This window comes from Narcine bancroftii, chromosome 10, assembly GCF_036971445.1.
Source record: "Narcine bancroftii isolate sNarBan1 chromosome 10, sNarBan1.hap1, whole genome shotgun sequence".
Taxonomy (NCBI): domain Eukaryota; kingdom Metazoa; phylum Chordata; class Chondrichthyes; order Torpediniformes; family Narcinidae; genus Narcine; species Narcine bancroftii.
The window spans coordinates 12,684,136-12,710,881 of NC_091478.1; the positions used below are offsets into that span (position 1 = coordinate 12,684,136).

At 41.5% G+C, this 26,746-nt stretch overlaps 1 protein-coding gene across 2 annotated transcripts in view; it reads right to left on the reverse strand.

Moving 5' to 3' along the window:
- The window catches only part of LOC138744175 (G protein-coupled receptor kinase 5-like), a 243,370-nt gene that overhangs the window by 2,508 nt on the left and 214,116 nt on the right, over positions 1–26,746 (reverse strand). For both annotated transcript variants that reach the window (XM_069899882.1, XM_069899883.1), the window contains exons 10-15: positions 23,422–23,459; positions 20,804–20,893; positions 16,992–17,200; positions 10,553–10,690; positions 8,537–8,674; positions 4,053–4,184 (exon numbers count right to left, since the gene is read on the reverse strand). In XM_069899882.1, coding sequence (XP_069755983.1) covers positions 4,053–4,184; positions 8,537–8,674; positions 10,553–10,690; positions 16,992–17,200; positions 20,804–20,893; positions 23,422–23,459 — 745 coding nt within the window. The remainder of the gene's footprint in view (positions 1–4,052; positions 4,185–8,536; positions 8,675–10,552; positions 10,691–16,991; positions 17,201–20,803; positions 20,894–23,421; positions 23,460–26,746) is intronic.

Here is a 26,746-nt window from a genome sequence, read left to right on the forward strand (position 1 = left end):
AGATTGAATTGACTGGCCTATAAAAGACAGTGGGCAGTGGTGGAAGGGTCCTATTCTGGCTGGAGCCAGTGTTGTGCAGGGATCAGTGTTGAGGCCCTTGTTGCTAGTGTTATGTATCAAAGTAGGCAGGTATGTAGGTTAACAATTTGCACTAGGAGTTGTGGATCTGTGCTCAGGGTAGAGGGCTATCAAAGAATTCACAGAATACATTTGGGCAGAGAAATAGCTGATGGAATTTAATCTGTGAAGTGTTGCACTTTGGGTGGTCAAATGTAAGGGGGAAAGTATACAGTTAATGGCAGGACTCTTAAAAGCACTGATGTGCAGAAAGGTCTGGGGGTCCAGGTCCACGGATCCTTGAAAATGGCTATGTAAGTAGATCTGGTGGTAAATAACGCTTAAGGTATGCTTGGCTTCATTGGGAGGGCCATTGAATATAAAAGAAAATCATGTGGCAGCTGTATAAAATGTTAATTAGACTCCATTTGTATGTCATTCTGGTTGTCCCTCCACATGTGGAGGCTTTGGAAAGGGTACTGAAGAGATTTAGCAGGATGTTGCCTGTATTTGAGGGCATGAGCTTCGGGGAGAGGATGGACAAGTGTGTTGTTTTGTTTCGGTTGTTGCAGGCTGAGGGGGGAGCTGATGGAGGTTTAATGATCATAATCCTAATTTTTATTGTTGTACACAAAAGTTCTGAAATTCTTACTTGCAGCAGCCAAAGTAGTACTTTGTAAAAAAAACAACTCCAATAATATACATTAAATTAATATACAGAAAGAAATAACAAATATACAAAATAGATAAATAATAACTATCTAGTTACACTAGTGAAAGAAAATAAAGTGGCAATTAATTGTACAGAAGGCTTTTTGACGTCATAAGAAATAAAAGCAGGAGTCGGCTCTCCAGACTATCGAGCCTGCTCCGCCATTCAACAAGATAGCTGCTGATCTAGCTGTGGACTTAGCACCCATCCACCTTCCTTTCTCCTTCACCTGCAAATCCCTTAACCTGCAAAATTCAATCTAATTATGTTTTAAATCTATTTAACGAGGCAGCCTCTACTCCTTCCTTGGGCAAAGAATTCCACAGATTCACTCATCTTTTGGAAAATCAGTTTCCTCCTCATCTCCATTCTGGACTAGTTTAGGATTAGAGGAGTAGAGTGGGTTCAAGACATAAAAAAATACTGTCTTTGAACCTAAAGGAGCTGGACTTCAGACTTCTGTACCTTCTTCCCAAAGGTAACAGGGAGAAGAGTTTGTGAACAGAGCAAAGGGGATCCTTTATGATGGTGGTTGTCTTGAAGTTACGAGTCATAAATTTATGAGAGGCATTGATAAGGTAGACAATCAGAATCTTTTTCCAGGGTAACACTGTTACATACTAAAGGACGAGGTGGGGGAGGGGCAGGGAAAGTTCAAGGGAGATGCGCGGGGTGGATATTTTGCACAGAGAGTGGGACACGTGAATATTCAGGGACATGGATCACGTGCAAGCAGAAGAGTTTTACTTTAACTTGGGCATCATATTTGGTGCAGACACATGGGCCAAAGGGCCTGTGCTGTACTGTATGATAAAGGGCCAGTCATTTAAAGTGACATACATAGAGATTTCTTCTTGCAGGGAGTGGAGAATCTCTGGAGTTCACTGGCCCAGGGAGCTATGGAGGTAGTCCTCAACTTACGACCATGTTCTGTTCTGACCAACCGGTCGTATCTCGAAATGGACGCAAGTCGAAAATTCACCGTACCTGTTTTGCCGTTCGTCAAGTACAATATGGCGGCCACGAAGACGCTATTTTCCTTAGAAAGGCTCCTACTTTCACCACAAAAGCATAATTTTTATATTTACTTATATTTTTTCCTTTATTTAAAAAAAAATTGATTCTATATACAGATGGCCCTAAGTTGCGTAGGTTATAAGTCGGGAACTATCTGATTTACAATTCAAAAATTCAGGGGGTCTGGCACAGAGGAGAAGTTGAGGCCTCAGGTAGATCTGCCATGATCATATTGAATAATGGGGGAAATTTAAGAGGCTGGAGCCCACTCATGCTCCTCTATCCTGGTGTCTTTGTGTCCACTAACTGGCGGAAATGCAACGATATAGAAAGTCTTCTGATGACCTCTATGTGTGATGGGCCCTTGCAGAGTGTAAGAACTGAGGCTCCACCCAAAAGTGCTGGGAATGGACACCTCTATGCTCCTTGTCATATCTTCCAATCAGGCAGGTAAGCCTGACAACATCAGCATCAACTTGGTCAACAGGCAGCCCAATCATGGGCTAACAAAGTAACCATAAAAATGCAAAGTGCTCCAAAATACTTCTATCCTTCATTTGAAACCCATTGGGAGTTAACTATCTTTTTCAAAGATCAGATTTATTGTCAGAGTACATACATGACATCACATACGACCCTGAGATTTTTTTTCCTGCAGGTGAGGCACAATTACCACTTATTGGTAGTGCAAAAAACTGTACTCATGAAGACACATAACATGTAAATAAATTGACTCGGCAATACAGAGAGAAAAAAAAATCAATAAAGTGCAAAAGTAAGAGTTCTTAAATGAGTATCTAATTGAAATTGTTGTTGAGGAGTCTGATGGTGGAGGGGGAGTAGCTGTTCCTGAACCTGGTGGTGCGACTCTTGAGGCACCTAGACCTCTTTCTTGATGGAGCAGCGAGAACAGCCCATGCACTGGGTGGTGTTGATCCTTGATGACTGCTGCTGCTCTCCGATGGCAGTGTTCTCTGTCGATGATATTGATGGTGGAGAGGGTTTTGCCTGCGAGGTCCTGGCTTGTGTCCACTATCTTTTGGAGGGCTTTCCGCTCAGGGGTATTGGTGCCCCCATACCAGACCGTGACCCAACCGATCAGCACACTTTCCACCATACATGTGTAGAAATTTGCCAGAACCTCTGGAGTCATACCAAACCTCCACAAACTCCTGAGGAATGAGAGGCGTTGGCATGTTTTCTTCATGATGCCATTAGTGTGTTGGGTCCAGGAAAGATTCTCCAAGACAGTGACTCCCAAGAACTTAAATTTGCTCACCGTCTCCACCTCTAATTCCTCAATTATCACTGAATCATTCCACTTCTGGTTTTCCCTTTTGGTGACATTGAATGTGAGGTTATTATGGGTGCACCAATCAGCCAAATTTTCAATGTTCAACAACTTACTACTGTATATATTCGTGTTATATCTGAATTTTGAGGGCAAATTTCTTAGAGTAAAATTTAGTGGTCGACTATTACACACACACTACTTTTGAATGCGTTAAGTACCTACGTGGTTCAGGTTGATGGGAGCTCTGATGTGCTGGTGGCCAGCTGAGGCAGGGTAGTAAGTCTGTGTTTGGGATGTCGGGAGTTCAGATGGCCAGCAACTGGTCGACTTTTATCCATTATTGACTGTTAAACGTGTATATACGGCATGTTGTTCCATGTTTATTCATACCTCTATAACTGTACCATTCAATGACCCGACCCAAAATGTTGATGGACCATTTCTGCTTATGGAAGCTGCCTGCCTGCCTGCTCCTCCAGACGCTCATTGTTTGAGATTCTGGCATCTGCAGTTTCTGTGTTTCACTTAAGTTTTAGATCATAGGTCAAGATAAGTACCACGTTGGCGGCTTTAGTGCTTCACTGTTAAACCATAGCATTACAATGGGTACAAACACCAAATGCAGAATCTAATCTGTTGAAAAATAGACAATGCTCAAAAATAACTTATGCAACATGAGGTATTAATTTTCATCTATGCAATTAGAGGGCAGAACAGATTTATTATTGCTGAGGAGGGCCCATAAGATGGCACTTAATCATGTTCCACTGCAGTTTCTGCCCTCATTACTAATCTGGGACTGTTGGTTAATTAAACCAATATTAGCTACCGGCTTCCTGATAAACATAGTTTATGAACTTGGGCAATTTTAATGATCTCAGGTTACTATAAATCACCAATATCGAAATCCTAGTGGGCAATGTAAAGCAGGTGTACACAGCAACCGAGGAACCTCACAGAGTTCTGCCTCACCTGGCGCCGGAAGAGCCTTTGAAGTAGACTTCTTTTGGGTGGTTCTGGCAGGTAGCTCCTATCAAGGTCCTGAGATAGACTTCCATTTGGACCAAACACATTCAGTTCTTTAAAACATTCAGTTTCTATCATCTGCAGAGCACACAAGAACGAAACATCACTGACTGCACAATGAATGCTACCATCAGATTTGAAAGTTTCTCCTTTCAAATTGTTAAACTATTTTGATTAGTTACATCAGTGTTTTTGTTGATCCCTCTTTATTGCCATTATCATCAATTCTTCAAACTAATCAGCCAAAAGAACCTGGCTGATGGTGGCTTATCAGGCGCCCAACGGGACACAGATTTCTCTTTCTCTCAGGGGGCTGTTTGGGATTGAGGATGACTCACGCTCACTTCAGATTTGTGGACTCTGAGATGCCGACATGTTCCATGTGGAACCTCCGACTGTTTCACAGAGGGTGAAGGAGGTGATTGATAGGACAAGTGAGTGGTAGTTTGTGTGGTAATGTGTTCCTTCTGCCACTTATGTTAAGCTTCCTTATGCTCCTGCTACATGGCTTTGAGATCCTCAGTGTCATCCCGAAAGCTCCTCCTCTTTGAACAGTTACGGCCCAGAGCAACCCAGGGGTAAGTGAGGATGCAGCTCTTCTTCCAGGAAGTTTCGAAGGGTAATCTTCTCCCACTGCTTTGTTTGGAATAGAATGGTTGCTTCAGGAGTCTGGTTGGACATGAGAAAGATATCACCTGCCCACCATAGCAACTCAGGCCTCAATGCTGGGGTTGCAGGCCAAGAGAGAAGTCAATGATGTTGGTTCACTTATCCTGTCAGTGAACATGAGCATTGACTGAGTCTGCCTCAGGCAGATTCAATATGAGTGACCGATCAGATGCAGTAATGTCGACACTGCCCTGACTTGGGAAAAGAGGTTGCCTTAGATCAGTGGATTTCAAACTGCCCCCTAAACTCACGTTCCACCTTAAGCAATCCCTATTTCTTCTTTGGCTTGGCTTCGCGGACGAAGATTTATGGAGGGGTAATGTCCACGTCTGCTGCAGGCTCGTTGGTGACTGACAAGTCCGATGCGGGACAGGCAGGCACGGTTGCAGCGGTTGCAAGGGAAAATTGGTGGGTTGGGTTTTTCCTCCTTTGTCTTTTGTCAGTGAGGTGGGCTCTGCGGTCTTCTTCAAAGGAGGTTGCTGCCCGCCGAACTGTGAGGCGCCAAGATGCACGGTTGGAGGCGATAAAAAACACAAAATGCTGGTTGCTTTTTTTTAAAAACTTCAACCATGGTGTCTACAGATTTTCATGATTTACTTGGGCCATAGGTGTTTTGCGATTAGTAAGGGATTGCTTAAGGTGGGATGTGGGTGGAAAGAAAAAGTTTGAAGACCATTGTTTTAATGGTACCTAATTGACTCGTTATGTGCACGGTTTCATAACTCCAAAGGAAATAGGCCAATGACAATTTTTCTCAAGGAAAATATTTCAGTAACAATTGGGTCTACAGCAGTGGTTCTCAAACTTCCCTTCCCACTCACACACTACCTTACGCAACCACTGCCTTAGATGCACAGCGGGAAGTTTCCATTTACTTGGAAGTTAAGAAAATGGATACACCTTTTGGTGTTCTAGGCATCATACATCATTTATGTTCATTTCTACCCAAGTGGCGTATCTTGTGTTTCTTTTATATGCCAACATAAATCTCTCTACCACACATGAGTAAATGTTTACTGTTCACATCAGTTGGACCATGGTCACTATACCTGGGAGGGCGTTTGGCCACAATAATTAGTAAACAACCTAAACCATGGGACATATAATAATCTCTTTGAAGGAAAGATTCAGATCTATTGCCATTCAGTGATAATGTAGGGTTGTGGGCACAAGAAATATGGCTTCATGGAGTCTAAATGCATTCCATATATAAGACATGCTGCCACCACTGTACATCTGACCCAAATCTCAAAGCCAATGTGGAAAGGAAAAGCCTCATCATCTAATGAGGACATTTAAAAAAATTAATTTAATTTTACAGCATGTTAACAGGCCTTCCTGGCCTCCAAACCAGTGCCGCCCAAATACATCAATCAACCCACAACCCCTGTAAGTTTTGAAGGGTGGTAAGAAACCAGAGCACCAGGAGGAAACCCACACAGACATGGGGAGAGCGTACAAACTCCTTACAGACGGTGCCGGATTTGAACCCCGGTCCCAGTCACTGATCCTGTAACCGCTGCGCTACCTGTGCCAGCCAATCTCTGCTCTTCACAATATTGTACGGGATCTTTTGCATCTGACTGGAGATCAGACAGAACCTCAGCTTGAGGTCCTGACTGAAAGGCAACAGCTCCAATGCTGCAGCTTTCCCAAGGGCTGGGAGGGGACTATTGATGCTCAAGACTCTTGAGTGGGACAAATTCACTCAGAGCCAAGAGTGCCTCCATTGGGGAAGGTAAGGAGGAAATAAAATGTAGTGCATCTATGGAAAACTGCACCAGTTTAACTGAATGAAATGGAACAAAGTGGGAGTTTTCAGACACACGTACATATCTTTGTTGAACCCAGCTGTAGAATTCCGCTATGTTTCACCCTTAACAAATTGGGATAAATAACCAACGTTTCGGGCTTGAGCCTTTCATGAAGGTATGAGCAAAATATAGGCAGGTGTCTAAATAAAATGGTGGGGGGAAGAGCACAGACAGAAGGAAATATCTGGATGAGGGAGGGAAGGATTGCTCTCTGAATGAAGGAATGGAGGAGAGGGAGACATGAGAGGAGACAGAGAAACCGATGTTAATGTCGCCTGGTTGGAGTGTGCCCGATAGAATATCAGGTGTTGCTCCTCCAATTTGAAGGTGGCCTCGATTAGATATGTTGCCAGGGGATTGAGGTGTGGAATTGAAATAGTTAGCCATTGAGAGATCCCCGCTATTGCAGTGGACAGAGCAAAGGAAATGAAATGATCTTCTTGTCTGTGTTCAGTCTCTTCGATGTAGAGAAGGCCACAAAGGGAGCACCGGAGGCAGTATATGAACTCTGCAAATTCGTGTTGCTTCACTTGGAAGGACTGTTTGGGGCTTTGAAATGGTGGTGAAGGAGGTGTAGGCAGAAGCTCAGCACTTCCTGTGGTCACAGGGTAGGTACCAAGGGGGTGATTAGTGGGAAGGGATGTGTTGACGAGGGAGTCACGGAAGGAACAGTCTCTGCGGAAGGTGGAGAGGGGAGGAGAGGGAAAGATGTGTTCAGTGGTGGGATCAAGTTGTCGGTGGCGGAAATTGCAGAAGATGATGTGTTGGATGCAGAGGCTGGTGGTAGATGAGGACAAGGGAAATCCTGTCCTTGTTGTGTCTGGGGGTCAAGGAGGCTAGGGCAGATGTGTGGGAAATGGAGGAGGTGTGGGTGAAGGCCAAGTTGACGGTGGTAGAGAGGAAGTCGCATTGTTTGAAGAAGGAGAACATCTCGGATGATCTGGCATGGAAGATCTCATCCTGGGAACAGATGTGAGAGAGAGAGAGAGAGAGAGAGAGAGGAATTGAGAGCAAGGAATAGAATCCTCACTGAGGACAGGATGTTAAGAGGTGTAGTCAAGATAGTTGTGGGAGTTGGTGGGTTTGTAGAAAATGCTGGTAGAGAGTTTGTCTCCTGAGATAAAGAGATCAAGAAAGGGGAGTATGTTGCTAAGAGATGGGTCAAGTTGATTTGAGATCGGGGTGAAAGTTAGCGGCAAAGAGGTCATCATGGGTGCACGAATGAAGTCGTTCTTGTGGCGAAGGAAGAGTTGAGGAGCCTTGTATGTGTAGGCTCATAACATGGATTACTCCTTTCTTCGTTGGCTTGGCTTCGCGGACGAAGATTTATGGAGAGGTAATGTCCACGTCATCAGCAGGCTCGTTTGTGGCTGACAAGTCCGATGCGGGACAGGCAGACACAGTTGCAGCGGTTGCAAGGGAAAATTGGTTGGTTGGGGTTGGGTGTTGGGTTTTTCCTCCTTTGTCTTTCGTCAGTGAGGTGGGCTCTGCGGTCTTCTTCAAAGGAGGTTGCTGCCCGCCGAACTGTGAGACACCAAGATGCACGGTTTGAGGCGATATCAGCCCACTGGCGGTTGTCAATGTGGCAGGCACAAGAGATTTCTTTAGGCAGTCCTTGTACCTCTTCTTTGGTGCACCTCTGTCTCGGTGGCCAGTGGAGAGCTCGCCATATTACACGATCTTGGGAAGGCGATGGACCTCCATTCTCCACATAGCCATCAAAAAGGCAGGCTTTTAAAGTTATAGTGTTTAGATTTTATATTTTATTACCAACGTGAACAGAGACTACTACATGCTTTCTATATATTTTCACAAAACTGCCCCAGTGAATAACCGATGAGATGAAAGAAAAGCTGACTGTCATAAGTTTAAATAGCAAGCTAACACGGCGGATACAATCTTTCTTTCAATGCAGCCAAATTGAAAAGGAAATGGTGTTCGGCTCACCTCATTCTGCCAGGGAATAGAAACACAGCCAGTAGAAAACTTTGAATAGAAATCGTCATCTGTCTGGTCCAGGTTCACCCCTTTCACAGTGGAGAACTGTTCAATATCCAGCACATCTTTGCAGTAGACTGCTCGTGGCTGTTGGAAGAGCAACAAATAACAGAAGGTCTGCCAGCAATGCCACAAAATACAGAATGAGTGTCAAACCCCAGTGTGTTTGGCAGCACATTTACATTTTGCCTTTTATTTAAAAAAATGTGTTGGTAAAGATTTGTCCTATAATTTCACAATATATTTCCATGGGAAGGGGATGAGAAATTGCTCAGGATCACAACTTTGTAACTAATAAATGTATCGTCTACAACAATAAGCTGTGGGATTGTAGCCAACACTGAATTGCTTATCTATTAACGAAGGCCCTCTGAAGATTATTTCCCTGCAAAATAGGATTTAAAATTTCCTTCCAAAGATGGAGACAAGATATAAAAACATTGTACTGTTGTAAACAAACAAATGTTATGATATATCATTAAAATCCCTGGTGTCCGGCACCCATGGGAATTGGTAGATAAATGTATTTTCCAGTTGCTAATACACCTGCATTAAGAATAAACAGTTTAAAAGCCAAAATGAAAAAAAAACTGCACTGTACTTACACTGAACAAACTTCACTTGCAAGAATGTAGGAACTTAAAACATTTTACTTTATTTTCAGGCACTTTTTTGAAAACATTTAACCGTCGTTGCATCTGCAGGTTCCTCCCCCTCTACAGAGCCGTCCGAAAGATGAAAACTATCATCATAGATATTAACATCCCCCCCTCCCCCAAGTTTACAGATAAAGCTTCTGACTAGGGCAACTCTTATTAAGCAGGGACAAGAAGACTCTTTAAGAGAGTCACCCCAACGGCGAGCGGCATCAACCAGCTCTTCACACAACTTTATTCAAACAACTGCTGCGAGCAAAGCATGGCCAAGGCCCTCCGCTGGCTGAATATTTTCTGCCTTCTTCACCAAAGTTTTGTGTGTTACTGCAGAAAACATTTAATTTTACAATTATAAAACATATGCATTTCTTACCTATTATTTTTTAATTTTTTTAAATTAATTTTCAACAATTGTTTTGCCGGTTGCTTGAGGCTGCCGGTTACCTGAATTCTGGATACCAGGGATTTAACCGTGTATACTTAATCAGTTTCCTTTCAGAATGGCCATAACACAAAACAGCTGTGAATAGCTTCTATCCATTTTTCTTGAAATGTAAAGAAAACTTCTTTGTGTGATGAATTGCATTAAATGAGGCATTACATCAGTTGACATTTCAAGAATTTCCAACAATCCACTTAGAATAATTTGTGGTTTTATGAGTTTGATTTTGGGTTACTGGCAATGACACTGTACTGAGCTCATGCACCGTATGAGCTGAAAACTGGCGAGGTTGTACTAAGCAATGGTCCCACAGCAGAGGTTAGTGAGAAATGAATGTTATATCGTGCTGAAGTAGGATTCCTGCATATTATGCCTGTTAATACAGCCCCACCCTGGAAATGCCTCTGAGTGCGTTGATAGCCAGCAAAGTGAGGCAGACACTTGTCAAATCTTGTTTTGCAATATCTTAATAGATATCTACAAACTTTAAAATTGAAGTAACCAACCCAAAAAAAGAGATTAAAAAATTAGTATTAAAAACAAGAAAGCAAAACTGGCAAAAGGACTTAAAACCAATTAAAAACACTTTTAAATAGTTAAAAGGAAACCTAGCTTTTCCGTTTGCTGTCTTATCATCATCTTTGCAATCCTGATTGTCATTGACAGGATTATAGATCCTGTACCTAGGTTGGAATTGGGAGCTGATTTCCCAGTGTAAGTGCCGGAGAAGCTCAGTGAGATGTGGCGTGATGGACACTGATCTTGGAAGTTAGGGACTTGCCAGTGGTTCTGTTTATAATTGCAAGACATTTACTAGCAAAATCTGTTCAAACAACCTGCAAATAACCTTTCTAATTCATTACTCACATCAGGTACAAATGGAGGCTCCATGATGCCAGCTTCTAATCGTTTGAAATTGATATTCCTGAAGAATGGGGTTTTCTTCACATCTGAAGCTCCTCCTCCTGCACAGCCCAATCTTTGCTTGGGGTCTTTGGTTAGCAACTATTGAGGAAACAATCAGAGAGTTTACATGGGCACAGCATTGCTGATTTTTAGAGAGCATTTTTTCTCCAAGGATTGATCATTTGTAATCATATCACACACTAACTTTCACAGAAAATTGCAAAATGATTCATGCATGAAACATCTCACGATGCTCATGTCAGAGATGTGACACATTAATGGCACAGATGGCACTGACATCAGGGGTTTGTTGATGTCAAGGTATGAATGGAAACACCATTCTTCACATTATTCCTGTTTGTCTTTTGCCTTTACCAGATATTCCAGGTATCACACACCATTTGTTCTGATATTTATGAAAGCAGCATCGATAGAAATGGGAAGTTAAAGCCTAGTTTCATTATGTAATTTTAATCCTCGAGTTTCTTAAAGGTTTCTATTGTTCAATTCAAATAATCTTTCAGTCCACACTGAGAAAACATCATGGCAAACTGATGTTTTGATCTCAGTACATGTAATATAATTGTTTCAATGAAAAGGATAGTCTGGGGACTGCAGACCATGGTACATGGGCAAGACCTCAAAGATTCATATGCCTCCTAGATTCCAATATTTAGAACACAAGATATAGGAGAAGTAGGCCAATCGAGTTTGCTCTGTCATTCTTATCATGACCAAAGTCCTCCCACTCACCCTCACTCCCCGGCTTTGATGCCCTGACTAATCAAATACCTGTCAATCTCTGCCTTAAATAGCGTGAAGATCAGGACTCCTAGATCTTTTTCTAAACTATGATAATGCGTCTTGAAAGAAAAAAAACCCACACAGAAGCTGTGAGTGAGTTGAACCAACCAACCCACTTTTATTAGAACACTCCGAGAACTCCTCGGCACCACTTCCATGATCCTTTTCGGCCCCTCCCACAAGGGACCATTGTGATGTCAGCCCAGTGCGAGGCTGCACCTCTGTGACCTGGTTCGCTGGTGGATCAGTGCAGCTCGTTACACTGGCAAGATAGTTCCGCTATCTTGAAACTTCCATTTCATGCAAAATCCTTCAATCAACTTGTACTGTGGCATTCCCTTTAGAAGAACATTGGTTGTTTAAGATGATGTCTTACTACCACCTTTTAAGTGCAATACATTCTGGCCTTACCAGCAGTTTTTGAATGCCATGAACGACAAAATATAGAGGCTGCCAAAGCCATCAAAAGCCAATACGAGGAGGATTTTAGATGTAGGAGAGTGATTCCCTCCAAGCTGTGGTAGTAATTTTTATTTTATATCTAACTCATCCCACTGCTCTTTAATCCAGGTCACATACTACACTGTCCAGAGAGCAAATAATCTTAGCAACAAATTAACAGTTCAGGTCCTGCAAATAAAAAGCGAAATGGATCTGCAAATGCAGGAAATGGAAATAAAATTAGAAACTGTTGGAAATACAGAGCAGATTCAATAATGGGAATTGTCTTGTTAGCGCTTCATCTGCAGATATTAATTTATCTCCTGTACACGCCATGAACTGTGATATCAATGGAGCTTCTGTTTGTTCCAAAATCCATGGTATCAATGTGCATTCCAAAAAACTGTGGTATCAACCTATACATGGCAAGAGCCGTGGTAGGACACAATGAAGGCAAACGAACCAAAGAGGGATTTTGCGGGATATATTTTCTGCAACTACTTAGTCTGAACTAAAAATTACTTCACCAAGCACCTTGGCAAAAAAGAAACTTAAGCTTACTCATCATATCCACCTCCTCACAAGCACCCTGCCAGGTGTGAAAGAGAAAGAAGTTAGAGGGATGTTCATTCTGATAAACAACTTCAGCAGATGGGAAGAAATGAGACTCTGTTAATGGTAAAGATTCCATTAATAGTAATAGCACATGTAGAATGTAACATACATGAAATTCTTTAACTTTCGTCGAGAGTCACCAATTTTGTCTAGCACCCCTTACAGAAAACTACAGCACCTGGTGTTCTAGGCAGTCTCCCCTCCAAGTACTGACCAGTCCTGTGCCTGCTTAGTTTCTGAGATCAGACAATCCCAGGCGCATTCAGGCTAACTCTGATGTAGGTAGAGAGGCAGAGAAACTCAGGTGTTTGGGGGTACCAAACAGAAAGAAGTCATTCTTCCACCATTCAAAAATCATGACCCCTTCCACCTTTGGTCCAATTTCTTGTCCTGGACCCTGCAGTCCAGATATCAAAACCGTCAGCCACAAATATACAAAGCGCCTCAACATCCACAGCATGTTAGAGCAGAGGAACCGAAACAGAGAATCAGAATGTAAGAAATAGGTGTAGACACCACAAAAGGACTGGCTGCACTACGCAGGTCACTTTTGTTTTGCATCAGGAATACTGTGAATATTTATTAAAAACCTTGTAGTGAGTAGTGCAGTGAATAAAGCATAACAGACGTTGTCTGTGAGTTGAACCAACAGAACTGCTTAATGGAATCTTCAAGGAATTGAAACAATTACAATTGGCACGCTATCACAACTACCCGACGACCTCTGAAGTCATGCGCCTCCCAGAGTTCTTTGTGCCCCCCCCACCCCGGGAACTCCTGATCCTGCGGGGAACTGCAATTACGGATGCTGGTTTGATAACGGAGTGGCGCGGTTCACTACAGCCGTATGTATTTATTGTCCATTTTAATTTCATTCAATTAGTTTGCTATTTTACTTTTTCTTCACAAGTACCTGTTTGGCTGCAGCAAGTAAGAATTTTGATGCCTATGTACATTGTACAATGTGTAAAAAAAAAATAAACTCATCGTTGACATATTTAATCGTTTGAATTTGCTCGGCCACTTAACAAGATTGTGGCTGACCCATCTCAATGCCTCTTTCCTGTATAATCCCCTGATCCCCTTAACATCCAGAAATCTATTGATCTCCGCTTTGAATGAACTCAATGACTGAGCCTCCACAGTCATCCAGTCATAGTGAATTCCAAAGATTCACCACCCTCTGTGCGGAGAAATTTCTCGTCATCTCAGATCCAACTCGTTCTGCAACTCGTTTCCTCCGGTGATGAACCAGAAACCATCTTTCAAGCAACCAGCCTGTTGAACCTTCCAAGAGCTTTGTAATTTTCAATTTAATCTCATCCTGTTTTCCTAAACTCCACAGCATGCAGATCTAATCTACTCAACCTCTGCTTAAACAGCAAACCCACTATTCTTGGAAGCAGTCCAATGAATGCACTCCCTCTGTGGTATGATCTAAAACATATGCAGAACTGTATAACCTTCTGACCATTCATCATAGATTTTTACACCAAAGCTATACTTATGAGTTTAGAGTCTTGTGTCAAAGGAAACATTCTCAAAGCTTCCACCCAGTTAAGCTCCCACATCTTATACATCTCAACAAGACCACCTTTCATTCCTCAAAGCTCCAGAGAACATCTTTGCTCAGAAAATTCTTTCTTCCAAAATCAATCAAATGAAGTTTATTGCACTGCCAATCGCACATACATCCTTCCTTAGAAATGCAAGATATGCCTCATACAGTGTTTCTCCAAGATTCCCCTCCTTTTGGACTCCATCCCCATGCAATATTTTCTTTGCTTGTATGTGCTGTAGCTGAAAGCCAACTTTCTGCGTTTCAGGAAGTTTTTAATTAACCTGCATGTGGGGAAATAGGGCTGCACGGTTAGCACAGCACCTTTACAGCACCGGGGTTCAAATCCCACGCTGCCTGTAAGGAGTTTGTACGTTCTCCCCGTGGGTTTTCCCCGAAGGCTCCGGTCTCCTCCACCGTTCGAGGTGTACTAGGGATGCAGATTAATTGGGTGAAAATTAGGTAGCACGGACTCATGGGCTGAACTGGCCTGTTACCAAGCAGTATGTCTAAATTTAATTCAAAATTTAAGTTTATAATTGACAAAAAATCTTCAATAGATGTAAATTATGTGACAGGGATCTTGGAGAATACATGCACTGATCTCTAAAAGGTTAGCAAAGGTATCGTCATAAAGCAAATTAAGCATTAGAATTTATTTTCACAGTGAAAGAGCTGAAAAGTTAGTGGCCACTTATCACTGATTACATTTTGGTTGTATTCTTGAAAGAATATAGAGGCACGGCTGAGGGTGCAGAGAAGATGTAGAATGATTAAATATTTCAGAAAAGGATGAGAAATTTGTCTTTCTGCTCTTGAACAAAGACTGAGGAGCACTCTAATGAAGCTTCTATAAAGCTATTCATGGCTTCGATCATATAGATGGAGAGAGGATGTTTTCACTTGTAGGGAAGAGCTTAACTAGCGGTCATCAATATAAGGGAGTTTCCGAGAAATCCAAAAGAAATAAAAACGGAAAATGTTGGAAACACTCAATACCACCTGTGGAAAGAGAATCAGAGTTGGTGTTTGGGGTGTGAGATCATTTGGTCTGATTTTATTTCTGATTTCCAGCATCTGCAATTTTATTTGAGAAATTCGGAAGAATCCTCTTGACCCAAAGAAAAGTAAGAATATAGAACTCCCTAAACAAGGAGTGATTGAAATGAATGGTATAGATTCATTTGAGGGTGGCTAGAGACAATATAAAGGAAATATAATGCCAGAGCGTTTAGGTGAATAAAGACTTGCATCCGATGCTCCTGTTGTGGTCTCCTCTACATCAGAAAAACTGGGAGATTGCTTTGTTGAGCACCTCGCCTTTGTTTGCCACAATAGCGTGGATCTCCCAGTGGCCACCATTTCAATTCCCCATATAATTCCCTTGCTGACGTGTCTGTCCATGGTCTCATGCACTGCCAGACTGAGACCACCTGCAAATTAGAAGAACAGCTCCTCATGTTCCTTCTGGACACTCTCCAATTGGATAGCATTAATATTGACTTCTCCAGTATCCATTAAACACCCTCCTCTCTCGCCTTTTCCCCCATCACCTTTCCCTCAGCTTTGTCTCTCTCTCACTCTTCCCTCTGTCGCCTTTCACAAAGCCAAAATCAATTCTCACCTTTTCTCTTATCATATCCATTTAACACCTTTTGTTGATCTGGGCTCCTCCCCCTATCATTCTTCAGTCTTCATTTAGATGCTTTCCTGTATTTTGCTTATACCTTGAAGAAGGGTTCAGGCTCAAAACGCTGCAAGACCGGCTGAGTTCCTCCAGTATTTTTGTGTGTTCTTGCTGCAATCACAGCATCTGCCGACTTTATGTGTTTCAATCTATGATTTCCATGTGATCCTCATGTTTCTGTTGTTTGGTCCTTTGCTCTAGGGATTCATAATGATGTTCACAAATACAACTATGGACACAATACACAAGAAAGCTGAAGAAACTCTGCAGGATGTACAACTCCGATTATCCGATATCAGAGCTGAAATGACCTGACAGGTTGAAAAAAAAAAAATCACTCGACATGAAATTAGAATGACAATTGTCCTTGTTTCAGGTAACTCCCTCCCCTCTCTCTTTCTATTTCTCCTTTACCTTCCCCTATTGACTTTTCTCTCCAGCGCTCCCTCTCAAACTGCACGCCACTCACTTCCAGCCGCAAGCAGTCGGAAGAATCCCTTGTCCCGGAGTCATCAAAGAGAGTGGGAACCTCGGGCTCCTGGGGGAGTGGGATGTTGGGCTCCCGGCAGGAATGGGGACTTCAGGCTCCCAGGCAGGAGTGGGGACCTTGATGAGGAGGTGTTGGTTATTGGTGGTAGTGAGCATTCTTTTGGTGTGAATTAAACACTATATTAATGCTTAAAAAGCCTTCCCTTGTTGTTAGTGGTTGTTTAAACACCATTACAAGTGATTTGCTATTGCTTCTGGGCTGATTTTAAAAAAATGACCAGTTATCCATAAAAACTGTTTATCCGACATAGGCCAGGTCTTGACCATTTCGGATAATCGAAGTTGTACTCTAAAGGATAACCAAAGTTTCGGGCCTAAGGCCTGGACCATGAATCAGGGAGGTGAAGAACTGGCAATTAAGCAGGTGGGTGCGGTGGAGGATGAAGTGCAGGAGAGGTCCACGGCAGGTCATGGCGAGTGAGCTTCTCAACTGTAAGTGGCGCTGGGGAATTACCTTACGAAAGGAAATTCTGTGTAATTCCACATTTTCTGTTGAGACAATTACATGACAATAAGATAAACATAAACCTTGAAAACTTTATGCATTGCACTCGACCCCAGCGTCTGCAAATTTCTTTGTTTAACTGCAGGACAAACGTCACTATTTGCACAGCTATTTGCTCAAAATGGTAACTTCCTAACTGCAAGCCAAACAAGAAACACAAAACTTTTGTGTTGGATATCCGAGTGCCCTTAAGAAGAGTTTGTTGATCATTAAAGTATAAGATACATTTATTGGACCTTACCATCTTACAGATGGACTTTGCCTCTTCAGAAAACTTGTCAGTGTAGGTTTCTTCTGTTTCCAACACTCTTCTGTCCACCTCCTCCCTTTTGACTTTCTCTTTCCGACCTCTGAATGGAGACTGCCCCGCAATCATTTCAAAGATTAAGCACCCCAGACCCCAAAGGTCAGGACTTAATGTGTATCGACGGTTATTTAGTACCTCTGGTGCTAAAACACAGAACTCCAAATGAGAAACAGAACTTAGGGCATTAAATTCAAATTCATAATAAAACAAAATCCAACCAGAGTAGCAATCAAATAACCTGATTTATTTTCATCAACAGGCTGTAAAGAGTTTGTATGTTCTCCTCCGTCTGTGTGGGGTTTCTCTGGTGGCTATGGTTTCCTCCCAGCCTTCAAAACGTACTGGGGGTGTAGGCTAATGGGGTGTAAATTAGGCAGGACGGACTTGTAGGGCCAAATTGGCCTGTTAATTAAAAAAAAATTAAAATCAGGCTTGTGTGCCGGAGATTATTGAGGTTAAATCCACTGGACTGGACGAGATATATCTGAGGTTACTACAGGAAGCAAGGGAAGTGTTGCTGAGGCAATGATCTTTGCCTCCTCCATGGCTACAGGAGAGATGCCGGAGGATTGGAGAATGGCAAATACAGTCCCCTTGTGTAAAAAAAAAGGTAATAAAGTGAACCCTGGGAATTAAAGACCATTAAGTCTTATGTCAGTAGTTGGCAAACTATAGAAGAGGATTCTTAGGGACAGGATTTACAAGCATTAAGAGAAGAATAATCTTCTCAGGGATAGTTAGTGTGGCTTTGTGAGGGGAAGGTTGTGCCTCATGAGGCTAATTGAGTTTTTTTTGAGGAAGTGACGTAAGAAATTGATGAAAGCTGGGCAGTAGATGATGTGTATATGGATTTTGGTAAGGCATTTGACAAGGCCTCCCATGGTAGACTCATTCAGAAAGCCATGAGGCATGGGATCCATGGAACTTTGGTTGTGTGGATTCAGAATTGGCTTCTCTGCAGAAAGCAGAGGGTAGTAGTAGAGGAATATATTCGGCCTGAAGGTCAGTGATTGGTGGAGTTCCTCAGGGATTTGTTTTTTTTTCTCCTAGTGATTTTGAAAAAAATGACCTGGGTGAAGAAGTGGATGGATGGGTCAGTAAGTTTGCAGATGACACCAAGTTTGGAGGTGTGGTGAATAGCTTGGAACGTTGTCATAGGTTACACGAAGATAGACAGGATGCAGAGTTGGGTGGAGAAGTGGTAGATGGATAAAATCTGGATAAGTGTGAAGTGATACATTTTGGAACTTGAAGGTGGAATACATGGTGAATGGCAGGATTCTTAACAGTGGAAGAATAGCGGGAACCTGGGGTCCAATCCACAGCTCTCTCAAAGTAGTTGCACCGACTTATGGTATGCTGGCTTTCGTAAGTTGGGCAATTGATTCCAAGAGCCGTGAGATAATGTAGCAGTACCATAAAACTCTGGTTAGATCAAACTTGGAACATTGTGTTCAGTTCTGGTCACCAGTTACAGGAAGGTTGTGGAAACTTTGGAATGGGTGCAGAGGAGATTTATAGAGATTGGAGAATGTGCCCTATGAGGTAAGGTTAACAGAGCTAGGAATGAGATAGGATTTAATAGAGGCTTTTAAGATTAGGAGAGGCATAGATAGGTTGGACAGCCAACACCTTTTTCCCAGGGCAACAGTAGCAAATACCAGAAGACAGCTGTTTAAGATGATGGGAGGAGAGTATAGGGGCAACGTCAGGGGTAATTTGTCTGCACAGAGAGTAGTGGCTGTCTGGAATGCATCGCTAGGGGGGTGGTGGAGGCTGGTACAATAGGGACATTTAAAAGACTCTTAGGCAGGGACATGGATGCAAGAAAAAATAGGGTTTATGGGTTGAGGTAGGGAAGGTTTAGATTGTTGAGTAGGTTTACAACATTGTGGTAGAAGGGCCTGTACTGTGTTGAAATGTTCTATGTTCAATGACAAAACTACAAATTAGAACTCAACAAATATTTAGGTATTCATGCTATAACCGCTAAAGACTTACTATTTTAATAAACTTTCCAGAGTATTATAACAAAACAGAAACTCATGGTTGAAGAAAGAAACTTCTGGTTTTGTAGAAACTGTTTCATCATTTAATATTTCCAGCATTTTCTGTTACGTTTCCAGTCTCTACAACATTTTGCCTTTTGTATTACTTCAGTTTTTGTCTGGTCGCAATGAGAATCTGACATAGCTAACTGTGAATTTAATGTCTTACAAGAACGGCAATAAATATTTAGCTAAAATTTTAATTCCCAAAATTTGGAAATAATCTGTTGAATAATTTGGAGCGATGTGCCTCAAAGTAAACTGTGAAATGTCATATTATGTTGGTCAGGGCAATAAATTAAACATAGAAACAAAGAAGATAGGAGCAGGAATAGGTCATTCAACCCTTTGAGCCTGCTCCGCCATTCAACGAGATCATGGCTCAGTACCCCGTCCAGTACCCCATCCCCGCCTTCTCTCCGTAACCTTTAATACCCTTATACTGAAGAAATAGATCTAATTCCCTCTTCAATAGATTTAATGAACCTGCCTTTACTCCCCTCTGTGGCAATGAATTCCACAGATTCACCACCCTCTGGGTCAAGAAATTCCTCCTCATCTCGGTCCTAAATGGTTTGCCTATTATCCTCAAACCATGGCCCCGGGTTCTGGATTTTCCCATCCTTGGAAACATCCCATCTGCATCCACTCTGTCCAGTCCTGCCAGAATTTTATATGTCTCTATGAGACATATAAATTAAAGTCATACTGGAGAAGAAGAGTACAATGAGAAAGAAGGGGCACTTCTTACACATTTTAAAGGGAGCAGAGAGATGATTTGCTGCAATTATCTTATTCTAATGAATTCAGATTATAACAAAATGAAAAGTAAAACTGAAAATGTAGAGACCAACCAATGAATTGTTAGGAGCTTTTACACAATGCCTTCATGCTAAAGTCAATAAAGGCACATGATAGATGTCAAGGTGTTCTATGATGGAAGTCAAGGTTTAAGACTGCTACTCACTTAGTTTATTTTTAGCAGGAGCTGATCCACCATATAAATGCATCAAATGGTGCCGAGAAACAAATGGCCACCAACACTAAGCAAGGCTGTATCATTTATTAATGTGCATTCTGGGATTCTTATAAAATATTTGCTGCATAAGGAAATTCAGTTTTAAATTTAAGTAACTTTCTCTTTCAAATGTTATACTCAGGAGCAGAAAGATTTCCATCCAGTTGAACCATTCGGCCCCACATTCCTTGATGACTCAGCTTTACTATGTGTGAAGGTTAGTACAGATTATAGTTAGACACAGAGGGAGACATTACAATCACCCAGCTGGAAAATAATTTTGCATCAATTTTTGTAAACCCCTGCCAGTCATTACCAAGGTAAAATATTATCTGCATATTTAAATGACCTAACCAGAAGGATTTAAAAAAAATCTGTTGGGAATCAATAGCTCAACATATAAAAAATACTTCAGATTGTATCCTTATGTGTTACTTTTACATTTATATATTACTATAATTTTTTAAAACAGAACTTTTTTTAGAAAGGATAAATTATCAGTATCCACTCTCGTTCATGCGTTCAGGTGCCTTGCCGTTCGGCACGGGCGATCATGTCTCTCCATCCTTCGTATGCCATGGCATGGCATACGTTCCACCACAATCACACGTTTAAATATGAAAATTACAACAAGGAAAGAGGAGAAAGGCATAATGTGCACATTTATTGCAAGACCTTACCCATGTATCCAACCGTTCCTACCCTGCCACGAATTGTCTCCCCCTCAGGAATTTTCACAGCTAAACCCAGATCAGATATCCTAATGTGACCTGCAAGAATAACACACAGAGTGACACAAATGAATGTTATTTATTTGATTATTGGTTTATTGCAAGCACCCTCAGAGAGAAGATAAAAATAAAATAACAAACATTGTTGCTGCAAAGCAATTCTCTTCAAAACAATTCGATTTAGTTGGAGCTACCTACTAAGCCAGAAAAAAAACTATCAATTGTTTACCCATCCCCTGTGAAATTATATTTGACGTAGCTTATAAGAAAGAAAATTAATTTCTCTGACATGAAGGAAGTCATTTGTAAAGAACTGTAAATAAGGTATTCAAACATCAGGCATGGGTTAATTCCTAATTACAACAACACAGGAAGACATTCTTGCCCCTAATCCACGCTAGCTAAAGGCAGTCATCAGTACCATTCCTGATTTCCCCGTAGCTCTTCGACTTTATTCTTCCTCGCATCCTCCATCAGCTCTTCTTTGATTCTTTTGCTACTTACCTACCCTGAGGGACAATTTATAGTTGCCAAATAACTCGTCTTTGGGAAGTGGGAGCAAGCCAGATCAGCCAGCTTAAATGCAGAGTGATGGGCAGAAGTTGCAGTCTGCACCTGCAGATCAAACCTGCATTCCTCGAGGTGTAAAGCAGCGAACCTAATGGCCATACCATTAATAAGATTACTTGGTTAACATCCATATTCCACCTGCCCCACTTTATTTATAAAGAACATTCAGGAAACACTGCGTGTCATTTCCTTTTCCTATTCCAGAGACTTTCCTTACTATGAGGAAGCCATTCAGTCTGCCTGTTCCATGCCAGCTCCCAGCAGAGTAGCCCCATTAGTTCTATTCCCATTTCCCTCACCACTGTACTTCCACAACTTATTCTCTCTTACACCTTCTCATTTGATTAATTTTTTTTGGCATCAACCTATAGTTGTCAGTAAACTAACTAGCACGCCTTTGGAAAAAGCAGAGCAGCGGGCGGAAACCCAAGCAGTCAAAGAGAGAACGTGCAAACCCTGCATCTGGAGTTCTACCTCAGCACCCAAGGGCCAGGGATGAGCCTGGCTCCCATCTTGTGTAGCCTTCTATTTTTGTTATATATGGTTAATATTATTGTAACTGAAATACTTTTTACATCTCTATAGCTTTGTTACTGTAACATAAGCATTTGTTTTAGCAACGGCGTGCGGGCTAAATAAAGCACAGTCCCAGAAATCAGGATATCCTAGAGTTTAATGAGTGGAATTCCAATCATGACCAATGAGTCAAAATGTCTTCTATAATACAGACCACCTGTGGCTTTACCTCCCAATTTTCCATTCAATGGATTTCAATGTATTTTGATTAAGTTTAAAAGACATATATATTCACATATAAGACAGAAACTTTACATCATGTAACATGTTAGAAGCTACTAAAAAAGTTACATATTGGACCTCTTGATAGTTCACAGAATGGTGAATTTGGATTTTACCACAGTATAATGTGATGCTTTAGATAACTAACGTCAAATGGATACTGCTCAATTGACTATATTTTGATTAGTATGGCTTTCGAAATGTCTAATGTAATGTCTCCTAAGTAGTTACTCTGGTCCTCACTTTCTCATTTCGTCTATTTTTCTTGGATAAGAATGAATAATATTAAATTACCATCTTATTCTTTGTTACTGTGGCATTATGTTCCAGAGACTATCAAAATCCCTTCTGAGAATTCTCTGTCAACTCTTTCCATTGGTCAAAATTCTAGTTTGGTCAGCAAGGTTAGTACAATGCTATCACACTGCGCCAGCAACCCAGGTTTGAATCTGGCACTGTCTGTAGTTTTTACATTTAAATTTAGACTTACAGCACTGATACAGGCCATTTCGGCCCATGAGTCTGTGGCGCCCATTTTACACCCCATTACCCTACACCCCCGGTATGTTTTGAATTGGTGGGAAGAAACTGGACCCCCTCCCCCCCAGAGAAAACCCACGCAGACTCGGAGAGAACATACAAACTGCTTATAGACAGTGCGGGACTTGAACCCTGGTCTGGACCCAATTGCTGGCACTGTAAAGGCGTCACGCTAACCACTATGTCAACTGTGCCACCCTCTCTATCACCTTTCAAAAATGTACTGGGTTTGTGTGTTGGGGGGGCATGGGGTCATGGATCGGAATGGCCTGTTGCCATGCCGCACATCTAAAATTAAAAAATGTTCCATGAAAACTGCTCAGACGCCGATTGTTGCATTCTATCATATTGTAAATTCTATAATTCAAAATGTAAATCTGGGCAACATTATGTATATAAACAGTATAGAATATGGATCAAGAGTCTCTAGCAGGTGACTAATTCAGATTAAGTAAATATATATTTTAAATTAAAATGTAATAAACTGGCTATAATAAATCTGGAGCTGAGTCACTTTTACAAACTTACTCAGTCACATAAGTGGACAAGTTTTAACGCAACTGATAACTGATCTATGAACGCAACTAACAAAATTTCTGTAAGGCTTTATATTCACTCAACTATGCCATGCTTATGAGTTAAACATTTGCAATACTTACCATAATCATCTAACAATATGTTTTCAGGCTTTAGATCTCTAATATAAATGAAACAAACAGAAAATATTACACACTTTATATTTGCATTTTAATAGAAACGGAATCTATTCAGTAAAATCCCTGTTATCTGGAATTCAGGCAACTAGTAGTCTCAAACAACCGGCAAAATAAACCGCGGAAAGTAAATAGGTAAAAGAAATATGAAAGTTCAAAATTGGTGTTCCAATGCACACAATCTGAAGCAACTGGAAAATTCACTTATCTGGCATCTACTAATCCTCATAGGTGCCGGATACCGTGGGTTTTATTGTCCTAAACTTTCCCTGAAACTGAGAACTTGATGGCCTGAACCCAAGGAGTGAGAAGAAGATAGTAGATGAAGTAATTTTTATCTTCCAAAATTTCATAGACTCTGGAATGGTAACCAAGGGTTCTGTTGTAACTCCGTTATTTAAGAAAGGATGGAGGAGAGAACAAGAAACTATAGTATATAATTAAGGTAGAATCGATTAAGAAATTGGTACCAGAATACATATAAGACAATAACCAAAATGGGCAATTCCTGATGAAAGGAAAATGCGTTTGATAAAGTTGCTGGGATTTTTAAACTTTGTAGTCAGCAAAATAGAAATAACTAATAGTATTTGGCCTTTCAGAGAGACTTGGACAAGGTACCCCACAAGAGATTATTAAACAATATTAAAATATTAGGGCTCCTATGAAGCGACACTAGGATTGGTTAATTTGAAGAACACAGATAGGGGGACAAATGTGTTGTTTGCTATCTTTATCAAAGCTTTGGCTGCAGGAATCAAGGTAACATATCCAATCTGATGACTTTGCAAAACAGAGTGGTAATGGAGGCTGAGAGATGAATGCAGGAAGGATTCAGAACATGTAGTGAAAGGGCAAGGACATATAACATGGAAAAATGTAAATTTGTCCACTGGTCAAGAAAAAAGATTATTTTCTAAATTTTGAGAGCTTGTTAATACTGAGCAGTAGCTGCATCTCCTTGTACACAAATCACCATGCGTGAATTTGGGCAGCTCAGTGGTTCAGCTTCAGTAAACTGGATCCAATCTGGTCTCTGGTGCTGTGTGGAGTTCCGACATTCTCCCCATGATGGCACGAGGTTCCCCCGGGGGGCTCCGATTTCCTCTCACTTCCCAATATGTTTTCAGGCTACCGCAAATTCGTCATGAATACAGACAAAAAAAGGGGGCAGTGTGCGAGGACTATAAGAAGAATGGGGTTATAAAGAAATAAGTGGGGAGACTGATGGGACTGCATTAAGAAGTGGCATTGAATCGATTGGCTGAAAGTTCCCTTGTACGTCAGTAGTAGCAGACCAAAAGTTGGTAGGTACAATTGATTGAGAAACAAATGCCTTTTATTGCAGGAAGATTTGCCAAATTACTTAAGGCCTTTTTACGGAGAATATGCAGAATTAATTGTCATGAAGATGTCACAAAATTTGTTGTTTTGTGGCAGAATTACTGAGCAAACGTTGCTCTGAATTTTGTTTCAAAATAAATAAATTAGTGCAAAATGCAAGAAAGTGAGATGGTGTCTGTAATTTTATCCATTCAGAAATCTGATGGCAGAGGCGAAGAAAATGTGGGTGCTTGTCTTCAGGCTCCTGCACCTCCTTCCTGACGGTAGCAGAGTGAGGAGTGATGCCTGGGGGGTGGGGGCCCTGTTTTGCTCCAGGGATGGCCAGTTTGTCATATGAGGTAAGAATCAGCAAAATGAGCCTGCAGTCTCTGGACATTTGAAGAACAAGTGGAGTTTTAATGAAGTGTACAACATTCTTAGGGTGCTTGACGGTGGCTATCAGGCTATCTGGCTGGGTTAGCTTCAAGGTTCACAATTTCAGAATTAGGGATTAACATTCTAGACCGGGATGAGGGCAAACAAATTTACCCAGGAGGCAGTGAATGAACGAGAAACCTCTACCCAAATGGGCTGCGGCTCAGGAATAAAGGGATTTTGGATCGGTGAAGGGGACCTGATTGATGCCTACAAAATTATGAGGGGCAATGATAGCAAGTTCTTTTCCTCCAACTTCAGAGCAATGATTAAGTAGAGGAGCAGAGGTTTAAAGAGGATCTGAACAACAGTTTTTTGGCCCAGAGTGTGGATAGGATCTTGAATGCACTGGCTGAGGGGTGGTATCAGATGAGCAACTGAATCACCAAGGAAAGCTAAAGTTAGTAAATGAGATTGGCATAGATGGCTGTTTGAGAGTTAGGATAGGCTGGATGGACTGAAAGGCCTGTTTTGCTGGTATTGAACTATGATAAAACGAGCAATGAATCCTGAACCATGTACTGCCCAGCAGAATGTGTCCCAATGCAGTTTTGGACGTGTATCAAAATTTATTCTTTGACAAGTTTTGAATCTAATATCTAATCTGTTCCTTCTGAGGGAACATTTCTGCAAATGTATAGGATGACTTGCTTTTTATTTTCTTCTTCATTTGTATGCTCATGCACTCCAAATTTCCTTGTTTGGTGGCAATGGTTCATGTTGCCTGCTGGAGAGAGAAGATCGAGAGCCATGTGAAGCTTTTGTTATGCATTAGATCTGTCCATTCTTGGTATCCATGCAAGTTGCAGTTTTGACTGCCTGTTAAGATCTGTCAAATTGATCATTCTCATGCACACCTTTTTGCTTTTGGAAGTCTCTCACCTGGATTTTCATTTCAGACCATAAGACATACGAACAGAAATAGGCCATTCAGCCCATTGAGTCTGCCCCAACAATTCATCAAGAGCTGATCCATTTTCCCCACTCAGCCCCACTGTCTGGCCATAACCTTTGATGCCCAGGCTAATCAAGAACCTATCAACTTCTGCCTTATATAAGCCAATGACCCAGCCGCTCTACAACCGCCTGTGACAACAAAGTCCACAGATGTACCACCTCTGGCTGAAGAAATTCCTATGCATCTCTGTTCTAAGCGGACACCCTTCAATCCTGAAAGAATCCAAAAGAAGAAACTTTTTTTGCTTCATGTATTACTTTTTTGTGGCTGACGAACTGATATAATTTACAAAAAGTCAAGCCCCACATCGAAGAGCCCAGGGTGAGCACAGAAAAGGCACAACGGCCAAAGTTTCATGTCGCATGACTCCAAACAAATGTGTATGAAAAATATGTACTGGAGACAGTCCCTATGTTCCGAACCCGTACCATTCTGATAAAGAAGGGCGCTCACACACGACTGTTGGAAATGACTTCAAAGCTCTGTGTCCCAGGTGACTGGTTTAAAATACTGACAAAATAAATATTTCCCCATTCTTGCTGAAGCATTGTTTTC